We start from the raw sequence: 12,976 nt of genomic DNA, 5'->3' as shown, positions 1-12,976 counted from the left end.
CAGAAAGAAGTTATCCCTAAGGTTCAGTGAGAATCTCCTTTCTTGCAGTTGGCTTACAATTCCCTTCCATCCCCAACCAAGGCCTCTTGTGCCCTTCCCAGAAGGATTTGTTGGAAGCCACCTAGAGTGGCTGGGGCAACCTGGCCAGATGGACGGGGTAATAATAATAATAATAATAATAATAATAATAATAATAATAAACCTTCACACTATATAGAAGGATCTGGCATACCATCTCGGGACTATTTAATTGCTCATCGTCTAACATTGTGTATGCCATCAAATGCCAACAGTGTCCTTCAGCTCTCTATATTGGACAAACAGGCCAAACCTTACGCCAAAGAATAAACGGACATAAATCTGACATCAAGAATCACAAAACAGAGAAACCAGTAGGAGAACACTTCAATCTCCCAGGACATTCTATACAAGATCTCAAAGTAGCTGTTTTACTACAAAGGAATTTCAGAAATAGACTGGAAAGAGAAGCTGCTGAATTGCAACTCATTACCAAACTTAAAACCATGGAGAGACCTGGTCTGAACAAAGACATTGGATTCTTATCTCATTATAAGCCATTATTACTAAGCCATTTCTCACCTTCTCACCCCTTGCCTTTTCCTGTAAGACCTATTACAGTCGTTAAGAGTCGTCAACAGGCTCATCTCAGCTATCTGCCAATCTCCCATTCCCACCACCTTTCTGAGCAATACCCCTCCCCACCTTCTCACTATATAGAAGGATCTGGCAACTTCTGTTTCAGTGTATCTGAAGAAGTGTGCATGCACACGAAAGCTCATACCAAGAACTAACTTAGTTGGTCTTTAAGGTGCTACTGGAAGGAATTTTTTATAATAATAATAATAATAATAATAATAATAATATGGTTATCCACCACTGGCAACAAGATGGGGTCTGGGTCTGATCCAGCACAACTCTCTCTAGATACATAAAGGGGAACAGGCAAATTCATGGAGCTCTTTCTGGATGGCCAAATGAAGAACAGAAGGACACAAAAAGGGCTCACCTGTGGCCCACCCTGCTCTCCCGGGGGCCAGCCAGATGCTCCATAGGGAAACCCGTAAGCGAGATTCGAACCCAGGACCAAATTCCCCTCCTGCCGTTTCCAGCAAATGGTATTCAGAAGCATCGCTTCCTCCAGCTGTGAAGAAGAGCCTGGCCGTCCTAGTTAGTAGCCATCGACAGCCCCCCTCCATGAAATGGCCTAGTCCTCTTTCAAAGCCATTTAGGTTGGCGGCCACCTCTGCTTCCTGTGGCAGGGAGTTCCGCAGATCACCTGTGTGCAGAAGCGCTTTCATTTATCCGTCCCGAATCTTCCAGCCTTCAGCTTCACTGGACGCCCATGAGTTTCCACGTTTTGTCCTCCCACCCAGAGGTGCTCCGGGTGCAAACGCTCCAAACCTCTTGCTTTTCCTCGCTGTCTCTGGCAGATTTGGCTTTTGAGAGGTTCCTCCCATTCCAGGGGCTCAGCACCCTCTCTCAGCCGCCCTGATTCATCGATGACAGCAGGCAGCATAAAACTGAGATGCTGCAGCAAGTTCAGGGCTCAGCTGGGTGCATCTTGATCTCAGATCCATGCAGAAAGAGAGATTTAGCTCAATGCCGCCTCCTGCTGGCAGAGAAGAGCCAGCCCATTATTTTCCTGTCCTGGGCAATAACTTTACACTTGTACTCCATTGGAACCGAATTCGCAGAATCATGGAAGTTGTAGAGTTGGATGGACCAGTTGCATGATGGGCGCCATTTATTTATTAACAACTTTTATATATCCCTCGACCGTAAGAAGACTTCAAGGCAAAAGCATAGCGTAAGACATTTAAATCGTGGATTACAACCCCGCACACAGTTACAAACCGGTGTTTAAAAGCATTCGGAAGGTGATTTCAAAAATCAACTCTAGCTAAAAAGAAATAAAAAGCCTGTGATGTCCATGTGTCTGGACAGGCTTAGCTCAGATGATTAGAGCATGGTGCTGATATTGCCTAGGTTGCAGGTTCGATCCCCGCACGGGACAGCTGCATATTCCTGCGTTGCAGGGGGTTGACCATTGGGGACCCCTTACAACTCTACAATTCTATGATTCTGTGGTTCAGGGTGGATAAAAGAAAGTACTTCACGCAACACAACGAGAAAAGTCATCTAAAAGAAAAAATTGACAGCAATAGTTTAAGACTTTCAAAAAGTTAGCAATAGACTAATAATGCATTCAAACTCAATGTTCTAGACATCTGGGTAGGCTTGCCCAAACAAAAGCTGAAAAGGGCACCGCGAAGGTGCCTTCCTCACGTCAACAGGCAAGGAGTTCCAAAGTGCAGGTGCCGCCATACCAAACAATCAAGTTACAGTGGTACCTTGGTTCTCAAACTTAATCTGTTCCAAAACCAAATTGTTCCAAAACCAAGGCGCGCTTTCCCATAGAAAGCAATGCAAAACGGATTAATCCGTTCCAGACTTTTAAAAACAACCCCTAAAACAGCAATATAACATGGATTTTACTATCTAACGAGACCATTGATCCATAAAATGAAAGCAATCAACCATGTACTGCAGTCACACAATCAATCAATCAATCAGTAGCTGAACTGGGTTCCACACAGTCACAAAGACGAAACAAAAAAAGCCGCAAAAATGCAAAATAAATAGCAAAAACAGGCAGACCTCAGCGTAACACTCAAAACGGGGCATGTTCGGATTCCAAAAAAGGTTTGCAAACCGGAACACTTAACTTCTGGGTTTTGCAGTGTTTGGGTTCCAATTTGTTTACCAAGGCGTTTGAGAACCAGGGTATTGACTTTTGGAACTGCAACCCCCCCCCCAATCCCAGCAAAGCGGTCCCCCTCCTCCCTGTTCAAGCCCCTCACAGCCATTCAGTCGTGGTCCCAAACATCTGGGGGGTGCTGCAGGCTGCAGAAGGCTTCGCTAGAGCCTGAGCAAACTAACTCGGACTGTTTTGGGGCGCTCCTTGAGGCTGCTCACTTCCTTGTCTCTCTTTCCAGCGATGTGGCTGTGGAGTTGCCATTCACCCTCATGCACCCCAAACCCAAGGAGGAGCCTCTGCAACGGGACGGTGAGTTGAGTGTCTGCCCCACTCCGCAAGGGGGCTCTGCTTGGTGGGGGTCTCGTTGGTGTGGGAATGTTCAGGGTGGCCGGAGAGGATAGATTGTTTATTAATATCCTTCCTAACTGGCGCTAGCAAGTTCTATAACTCAGTAGTGTTTTACATTCCCCCTTTTTACAAGCACAGCAGATAGCTGGTTGCAGGCTCGTGTGGGCCTCTCACTGTTATACAGTTCAGTCTGTCTCAGATTGAATTGTGCATTCCTGGTAAGTTGCATGGCAAGTTCCCACCCCCCACCCCCCGTGGAAATAATGACATATGACACAATTATTAAGGTTAATGGGCTAAAAAAGGCCACAACTTTATTGGTTACAGGTATTGGCTTAGGCATTGGTCCTGACCGACTATATCCGATTTCAGCCTGTCTGCTTGAAGTCCGGGAAGGGTTAACCACCAGTAGGGGGAGTCCTGCTGGTGCACATCAACTAGAAACTCCCCCAGGGTCACTGATAGGGGGCATACCTTAGGCCCTCACCTCCCTATGCTTCGGACAGGGCCACGCCCCCCAGAATCCTTTAATGGACTACCCTTCAATATGTGGGGCAGGTGATGGCGCTACCTCCCCTCTTCCATCTACAGAACTATACCAATGCCTAGCCGCCAGTACCAAGAAAGGGATGATTTGCTATGAGGTAGGCAAAAACCAAGTGGCTGGTGCCAATTTGCCAAGTGGAAAAAAATCCTACCAGGCCCCTCAATGGTGACCAACCAAGGTCCATAGCAAGGTCAAAAAATGAGAACCTTATAGGGAGGGAGGGTGGGAAAATTTGTGCTTGGTTCTCCAGTTGTACAGCTAGGGAGAGGAAGGTGCTCCAGAAGGTCATAACCACAGCCCAAAGGATTATTGGTCATCCTCTCGCATCTTTGGAAGAACTGTACGGTTCCCGTTGTCTTAGGAAAGCAAATAACATCCTGCAGGATTCATCTCACCCGGGACACTGTCTGTTTGCACTACTGCCTTCTGGCAGAAGATATAGAAACATCAAGTCAAAGACAAATAGACTGAAAAACAGTTTCTATCCAAGAGCTGTGGCCCTTTTGAATGCTGTAACTCGTTAGTGTGACCTGGGAGTTTGATGGGTGTGGTGTGGGTGTGGCTGGAATGTGGTTTGTTTGGTTGTTGTTGTTGTCTTGCTTTTGTTGTTTTAAGGGATGGCATCCAATTTCGTTGCACTTTGTGCAATGTTGCACTTGTGTAATGACAATAAAGAATCTATCTATCTATCTAAAAGCAGGAACAGCTGGCAGGCGGCAAAGAGGGCGATCCCCAGCCGCGTCCTACTTTAAATAAGGCAGGCCACACCCCCACAGCCAGCCGATTGGCTGGCCAGGAGGTGATGTGGCCGGGAATCCCCCCAATCGTGCGGGGGCTGGGGCCGTGAAGCCCACAACTCCACTTCCTCCGAAGGGCGGAAGTGGCTTTCCCTTTATTCCCTTTTAAAAGAATAAAGACACGACAATCTTATTTAAAGTCAATAAAAGAGGTTTACTCACATCAGTTCACAGTTGGATTCCTGAAGGCAGGCTTAGTTACAAATATGTACATGTGGATCTACCCCATATGGGGAAATAATCCCAGTGTTTCTGCTAGCTAGCAGAGCACTCCTAGCTAAAAAGCTGGTCCAACGAAGATTGAAGTGAAAAGGGGAGAGTGTGCTGGGTGACTCGTCCTTTTGTTACCTGGACAGGTAAGGTCACGCCCACCTCTAGTCACATGCAAGGGAAGGGATGCTCTAGCCCAGGAGGAACAGGAAGTTTCGACTGGCTGGACCAACATCCCCTTGCATGTCCACTCTAGGAAAACAAGGAATGTTGCACTTGACTGCTCCCAGCGGATTACATCCCACAGTTAGGAGCATCTCGCTTTGGAAGGACCCAGTTTCAGCCATGAGGCTGGAAGCCCGAACTTGTTCCACGGCAGCGCGGTTGTTAGGACGGAGCTTGTGCATCGACGGGACCTGTGCCCCAGAGCAGCCTTCCCAATGTCAACCGGCAGGGAGTTCCAACGTTTAGGTCCTGCCATACCAAAGGACTGAGTTCTTCCAAACAGTAGAACGAGCCAGTTTCACAGGCTTGGGACTCCATCTATTGTTGGACTACAACTCCCATCATTCCTAGCTAGCAGGACCAGTGGTTAGGAATGATGGGGGCTGGTACCCTCCCCCCCAAAAAAAGCTCAATAACTCTGGGCAATTTCTCCTCTAAAAATTTATTTGTTGCGGTCCCCAAAATACATGAGGGGGTGCTATACACAGGAAAATATGGCAAACAGTGGACGCTTGGGTTGTGAATGTGATCTGTGCGGGAGGCACATTCGCAACCCGCAGTGTTCACAACCCGCAGCGCCACGTCTGTGCACATGTGGGTTGCAATTTGGCACTTCTGCGCATGTGCAAAGCGCAATTTAGCACTTCTGTGCATGCGAGGCTGCCGAAACCCAGAAGTAACCCGTTCCAATACTTTGGGTTTTGGCGAGTCCGTAACCCCAAAAATACGCAACCTGAAGCGTCTGTAACCCGAGGTATGACTGTACTGTGATCCTTTTATGTGAACCGCCCTGGGACCTTTGGGTATAGGGCGGTATATAAATTCTTAATAATAATAATAATTATGATGATGATGATGTTGGGGAAATAATGGCCGACTTCCGGCGCTCGATAAAACTAACCGTTTGCCCCGATTCTGTTTGTTCAGTTCCAGAAAATGAAGCTCCAATTGACACAAATCTCATAGAGCTTGATACGAAGTAAGCCGGACTGACTGTGGGGGGAGGACGATGGGGGGGGGGACGTCCACATGGGGAATCCTGCATCCTTTGCATGTCTCTCCATCATCTGCATGTAACTCGACAGGGACTCACCTCACTTCCTCCGCATGCCACTCGCTAACCGACTAACTTGCCATCCTCCGTGGAAAGGGCTGCGGCAGCTTCCTTCTAACGCTCTTGCATGTAACACGAAATCTGCATTTTTTTCTTCTCTTCCCCCCCTCCCCTCCTTTGCATGATCCCAACCATCGCCTCTTCTGCATGTCCCACGGAGCAGGAAAAACACAGTAAGAGCTCTCCTAATCTCTGCCTTTGCTCAGCGGTTGCTTCTGTGTTCCCTTGGGCAGGGCGATTCCTGCGCTGCAATCGGGTTGGGCTAGATGACCTGGAGAGGTCCCTTCCACCGCTACAATTCTTGGGCTGTGCCCAGGCTTGCTGCTTCTGAGCGGAAAGCGGCCCGATAGAAGCTTTGCGCCTGGTGCCACGGGCCACCGTCGCTTTCACCTCTGATTTTTCACCATTGGTCAAACAGGCTTTGCAGGTTTCGGAAACAAACCCCAAACATGCGGCACCTGTTTGAGCAGAGGCAAAGCATCGGTTAGATCTTGCAGCTCGACTTTGCTTGCTCGGGTTTCTGGTAGCACAGAAATTTGGGGGTTTGGGCAGATAATCCCCCCTTTTTTTTAGGAGACACCATAGAACAGCCCAGCCAAATTCTTATCGGGGTGCACAAATGTTTGCTGAAAGTTTCATAAGGAAACAAAGAAAGTTTCTCAGTGGGAAAGGAGGAGAGGAAGACCACAATTTAATATCACGTTTCTCTCTCTGGGTGCCTCCAGATGGGGGTTATTATGGGATGGGGACTCCTCCTGCACTCAGGGGTCTGCAGTGCCCACAATATATTGTTGTCATGAAAACGCCCGTATTTCCCCCAGTTCATCTGGATTTAGCCTTTTTTGGAGGAAATCTGTTGTTGCCCATGACTTGCTTGCAATTCATCACGATTATCGTTATTTTTACTGCACGTTTACGTCGATTTCTACAAAATATGTCTCTAACGCGGTGTACAAATGTCAACAAGTGCCCGGCAACTTGTGAATTGTTTAAAGCCAAAAGCACGGAATGAAAGAGAATGCAACGGAGAAAATAAATTAATATTAGGGGCCACCCCCAGAGAAGGCCCTCTCCCGGGCTGCCATTCTCCCCTCTTCTGAGCGCAGTGGAACAACCAAGAGGGGGCCCCTTTGCCCATTTTCACTTCTTGCCTAGTGATCTCGCCAGGGTATCGCTTCCACCTCTACATTTCTGCGCTTCTGCAACTGCCCCAGAGGTACCTGCCTACTCCTAGCCCCATGTCCCCATCTTTTTTGCGGCTCTTGGCTCATTTTCCCTCTCGCTTTCTCTCTTCCGCTAGTGACGACGACATCGTTTTTGAGGACTTTGCCCGCCAGAGGCTGAAGGGGGTGAAAGACGAGAAGGAGGACGACGACGACGGGATGAGCTCCCCGCAGCTGAACGACAGATAAACTGGATCTCCTCCCCGTGGGTCTCTCTCTCCGTTTCCAAGTCCTGACACCTGAGCACTAGGCTTATTATCTTTTGTTTAAAAGTTTCCTTTTTTTTTCAGGGTGGGGTGGGGGTCGAGTTCCTTTGTTTTTTAAAACACTGACCAGGAACCTGTGGGGTGAGTCAGGGAGCTTGCGAGAGCCTTGGGTTCTTTTCCCACCCGCTCTGCAAGCCACAGATTTTTCTGGCGGCCTCCAAGGAAGGGCGAATGCCCACCCCTCTGTGAGCCACGCTGGAGGGGGGGCTATGTGTGCGTGCTTTCTGTCGTCGTCGTTGTTTGCCCAGGAAGGAGCAGCGGCCTTGCTTGGTAACTGTGCTCTGGTTTCTGCTGGGGGCTCCATCCCAGTGTCCCCACCCCACTGGCTCCAGGGCCCTGCTGCTTTGCACCTCACTCCGTTCACCTGCGGAACCCCCTGCCACAAGATGCGGCAATGGGCACCTCTCGCCCTGGCAGTTCCCAAGGCGATTTTGGAGGCCTCCTGACGGCTGTTAAGCCAGGAGGCGACGCACCTGGAGCTGGCCGCCGTGGTCTTTGGGTCGGATCTAGCGCTTTGCTGTCTTCCCAGGTTTTCCATCTCTTGCCCCGAGGGCCTTTTTGAGATGCTTAGAATATTAGAATTGTAGAGTTGGAAGGGACCCTGCAGGTCATCTAGTCCAACCCCCCTGCAATGCAGGAATCTTTTGCCCAATGTGGGGCCCTGAGTTCAAGTCTCACGCTCCACCCACTGAGCTGTCCCAGGTCCAAAGAGGGGCTATGACTCAGGGAGGGAGTTTATCGGCAGGCTCATTCCCCATGATCTCTAGATAAATGGAACAAGGTAGAAAAAGATGCACAAGCTGATGGAATTGAGATGAGGGTGAACAAAGGCAGCAGTCCGGTTTTGCAGAAATGGAGAATTCTCCCTTCCAAACCCGTATTGCATGTTCTAGACGCTTTAGCTTCATAGAATCGCAGAGTTGCAAGGGAACGTGCAAAAGATGTTCGGTGAAGTTGCTCCAATTCCCACCCCCAGCTCCAATTCCAGCCCCTGAAAAGGTTGTGCTTCGGGACGGCTGCAGCTCCCGGGAGTTACTGCCCTGGGTTCGAATGCTGTGATTTGCTACATTTGGCTCCGAGAAGCCATTCTGGACTGGAGAGCAAAACCTGCCACTCAAGTTTCCATCGCCAGGCAGGGTGAGGGGTCTCTGTCTCCACACAATGTGATTTCAGTGAGCAAGGACTATGCATTTGTTATCTTGTTGATTCCATAAAATATATACAGCTTGTTAAAACAAACAAACAAACAAACAAACAAACAAACCTGAAAGCAGTTTACAAAGAGAACAAAGTGATAAAATTACCAGTAAAAGCATCTCTTTGAAGCTTTTGAGAGAAAGTATGTAATAAACTAAGAACATACGAAAACATGCATTGACGTTCCACATGTCCAGGCAGGCTTGTCTAAACAAGAATGGTTTGGGCAGGCACTGAAAATAGGATGGTGCCAATGAGCAAGGAGTCCCAAAGTGTATGGGAGCCGTCACATTAAAATGTTGATTTCTTACCAGTGTGGAACAGGCTCCTGTAGCATTGCCGGTTTCTGCAGATTGATGCGGTCGGAAGGACCCCTGTGAGGTTTGCGCCATTATCACGGACAGGCTGTCTGTCTGTCTCTCGAACAGGCAAAATTTCCCGCCTTGAATACTGTCTTTTTATGCCGTGAACCTCCCTGAGCTCGACAGGTGAAACGTAATAAATTTAATAATAAATCTTCAGAGATGGGCTCTGCAGATGAAATTTAATAACAGCACCCTGGCAGCAGCTCGCCTGGATTTCAGAAAGGAGTCCCCCCCCCTCTCTCACCTGCGAATCCCCTCATGCTGTGCGTTTTGCCTGCCTCACACCTGATGCCATAAATCAGCGTCAGGTGTAGGGTCAAGCGGGTGTGGTCTGGCCAAAACAGCCCCATGGACCAAGGGGGAAGCCGTCGCAGGCTAAATTCGGCCTGAGCCCCCCCCATTAAAGATTGTTATTGTTTAGTCATGTCCGACTCTTTGTGACCCCCTGGACCAGAACACGCCAGGCACTCCTGTCTTCCACTGCCTCCCGCAGTTTGGTCAGACTCATGCTCGTAGCTTCAAGAACACTATCCAACCATCTCGTTCTCTGTCGTCCCCTTCTCCTTGTGCCCTCCATCTTTCCCAACATCAGGGTCTTTTCCAGGGAGTCTTCTCTTTTCATGAGGTGGCCAAAGTCTTGGAGCCTCAGCTTCAGGATTTGTCCTTCCAGTGAGCACTCAGGGCTGATTTCCTTCAGAATGGAGAGGTTTGATCTTCTTGCAGTCCATGGGACTCTCAAGAGTCTCCTCCAGCACCAGAATTCAAAAGCATCCATTCTTCAGCCATCAGCCTTCTTTATGGTCCAGCTCTCACTTCCATACATCACTACTGGGAAAACCATAGCTTTTACTATATGGACCTTTGTTGGCAAGGTGATGTCTCTGCTTTTTAAGATGCTGTCTAGGTTTGTCATTGCTTTTCTCCCAAGAAGCAGGCATCTTTTAATTTCGTGGCTGCTGTCACAATCTGCAGTGATCATGGAGCCCAAGAAAGTAAAATCTCTTACTGCCTCCATTTCTTCCCCTTCTATTTGCCAGGAGGTGATGGGATACTACTCCAAAATTTCAAGTTGGGGCAACTTTATGAGCAACAGTGAACAAAGACATGAAAGAGGAGAAAATAGGGTGGATAAATTATTTGATATGCAGCAAAACATGGTATATCTAGAATGACTTTTGGGAGTCTTAGGTTGGGAAGTATGTAAACATTGCATGTTGGAAAAGTATGCTGTGTGTATTGAATACAGTCATACCTCAGGTTGAAGTAGCTTCGGGGTGAATATTTTCAGGTTGCGCTCCGTGGCAACCCAGAAGTAACGGAGCGCGTTACTTCCAGGTTTCGCCGCATGCGCAGATGCTCAAAATGACGTCATGCGCGGAAGCGGTGAAACCCGACCCACGCACGTGCAGTCGCATCTTACGTTTACTTCAGAATGTAAATGAGGCTCCGTAACGGATCGTGTTCGTATCCAGAGGTACCACTGTACAGTGGTGCCTCGCAAGACGAAAATAATCCGTTCTGTGATTCTCTTCGTCTAGTGGTTTTTTTCGTCTTGCGAAGCAAGCCCATTGAAGGATTAGCGCTATTAGCGGCTTATCTGCTGATCGGATCAGCTGATAAGCGGCTTAGCGCTATTAGCAGCTTTTAGCGGCTTATCTGCTGATCGGATCAGCTGAGAAGCGGCTTAGCGGCTTAGAAAAAGGGGGGGAAGGAAAAAAAACAGCAGGAACTCGCAAGACATTGTCGTCTTGCGAAGCAAGCCCATAGGATATTCGTTTTGCGAAGCACCTCCAAAACGGAAAACTCTTTCGTCTAGCGAGTTTTCCGTCTTGCGAGGCATTCGTCTTGCGGGGCACCACTGTACTGGAAAATACTTTAAAAAATAAAAGAAGGAAGAGGGGGAGCAGCAAGGCTTTCTCCGAATGACCCAGAAGAGTCAGGAAGCAGGTCTGCTGCCAACGAAAGGATGGCAGGCAAAATTTTTGTCTATGCCAAAGAATGATGTGCTTCTACTAATCTGGCCTGTAGAGCCTCTTCCGCTGCCATTTGTCAGCAGAGGACTGGGGACCGGTTCCCTGAATTTTCTCCAGGGGATGAATCACAGCATTGCAGAGCTGGAAGACCAAGGGCCATGGAGCCCAACCCCCTGCTATGCTGGGGAAGATTTGGAGACCGTTCTGCAAAGCAGCCTTCTTTCCCCAAGGAGCTGAGGAAAAGGGGAAAGCGGAATAGATCTTCTTCGCAAAAAACGTCTTCCAAGATGTTTCAGCTCAGCTGCACCAAAGCAGCGTCTGTGTGCCTTGAACACCTGCAGAAATCAGCCACCTGGAAAAGCTCCATGTACTCCTCGTTCCCCGTTTACAAGGGCTGTGGATTTCAGTTTTGCACGCGGAACAGATATTACCATTGCAGTCGTAGTTACTATGATTAGAATATGAGAAATTGGTAGAAACCATTGGCCATATATGTGTATTATTAGTTATTAAATTTGCACACCACCCTTCACCTGAAGATCTCAAGGCAGTTCGCAATGTAAAAAATACGAGAGAAATGCGCAAAACACGTAATAATATGTAGAATGCAGTATGCTCAAACCGTCTTCCTCCGGTGAACAACCTGGCTGCTGAAAGCTCAGTGACGTTGCCCGCTGACCAAGAAGGGAAAAATCCGGTCCTTCCTGTGCTTTTAGAAACAGTTTGATAGTCAGAATCGTGCCACTGAAGTGTGGAGTGAAATTGAACCAACCTGCCAGTTAAAGGAATTCCCTTTAGGGTCACTCTTAGGCAAGAGAGGCCACCTCAAGAAAGTGGAGGGGGAGTTTTCACAAAAACGCTTTCTTTTCTTCTTGGGAAAAGCACTCTATTAAATGCCCCCAATAAATATTCCTGCATAGTGAGGGGGTTGGACTAGATGACTCCTCTATTCCCCTTCCCAAGCAGCAGCAGCAGCGACGACTGCGCCTGCCCAGGTTTTGTGTTCGGTCCCAGCCGCGGTTGTGTTTCGCGTTGCTGTGTTGACTTTTTGCAGCTTCCACATTTGCTAGAACCGTTTTGGGTCTTGGAGGCCCCTGCTAATAAGTGTGCATTTGGGGGGTTTGAGAGGCAAGCAGAGCACAGTTACGGCCACCCCTTTCCCTGGGAGAGAGGGGGAGGAAGGCTGAAGGCATCCCGGGCAAAGGGAGCCCTTTGCAAACTCTAGCTAAGCAAACCAGGCGGTCCGTTTTGTAACGTGGTTCCTTTGTACTGTTCTTTAAGGGGGGAGGGTTAGGAAAACACCATGGCTTCCTCCACTGTATCCGTGACGTTTTCTGTGTTTTTGTCAAATAAATTATTCTAGTTTATTAATCTTAGAAAAATACAAAGCGCTCTTGCAGGGTCCCTGACTTCCTTTGTGTCTCTCTTACTTGAACCGGAGTTCTTTTGCCAGAAATGCCCATGACAGACACTGGGATGCCTTTTTTGTTGTTGTTGGTCAGGTATGACTAAAGCAGCCTTCCCCCCTGGCCTGGGGTCTTCCAGATGTTTCTCCCCCACCTCAACTTCCTATCGAATATTTTGCTGCAAGAAGTGTCAGCACTGAAAAAAAGAGAAAAGTCACCATGGAAAACAGTAATGCGGAGCTGCGGGGTGAAATAAAAGCTGCAAACCGTTGAACCAAATTACAGGTATTTTGGACTACAATTCCCATCATCCACAGTATGGCAGCGCTGAATGATGGAGTTTGTAGTCCAAAACTTCTGAAAGGAACCTGGCTGGCTAGAAAGTCCACACTTCCCTTCTGATATATGTTTTCCTAAAATTATCTCAGTCCATGGAACGAGAGATTCTGAAAGCAAAATGATACTAGCATTTTGGGGGAAAACAAAACTTATTGCAGGTTACATGCACACACATATCACAGGAAAC

General features: G+C 48.2%; 1 protein-coding gene and 1 long non-coding RNA gene across 4 annotated transcripts in view; both read left to right on the top strand.

Moving 5' to 3' along the window:
• ARRB1 (arrestin beta 1) overlaps positions 1–8,881 on the top strand; it is a 129,500-nt gene extending 120,619 nt beyond the window's left edge. For all 3 annotated transcript variants that reach the window (XM_082219425.1, XM_082219423.1, XM_082219424.1), the window contains 3 exons: positions 3,018–3,088; positions 5,834–5,885; positions 7,321–8,881. In XM_082219425.1, the coding sequence (XP_082075551.1) occupies positions 3,018–3,088; positions 5,834–5,885; positions 7,321–7,432 (235 nt within the window). In that variant the 3' untranslated portion in view covers positions 7,433–8,881. The remainder of the gene's footprint in view (positions 1–3,017; positions 3,089–5,833; positions 5,886–7,320) is intronic.
• A 637-nt stretch (positions 8,882–9,518) lies between these two features.
• On the top strand, positions 9,519–12,432 carry LOC309530662. Its single transcript, XR_014218823.1, has 2 exons — positions 9,519–10,529; positions 10,908–12,432. It is a non-coding gene; the product is annotated as an uncharacterized lncRNA (long non-coding RNA).
• The last annotated feature ends 544 nt before the right edge of the window (positions 12,433–12,976 follow it).

The sequence above is a fragment of the Podarcis vaucheri genome (assembly GCF_965113315.1).
Source record: "Podarcis vaucheri genome assembly, chromosome: 4".
Classification (NCBI taxonomy): Eukaryota; Metazoa; Chordata; class Lepidosauria; order Squamata; family Lacertidae; genus Podarcis; species Podarcis vaucheri.
The sequence above is the reverse complement of the archived record's forward strand: the minus strand, read 5'-3'. Positions and strand labels throughout refer to the sequence as shown.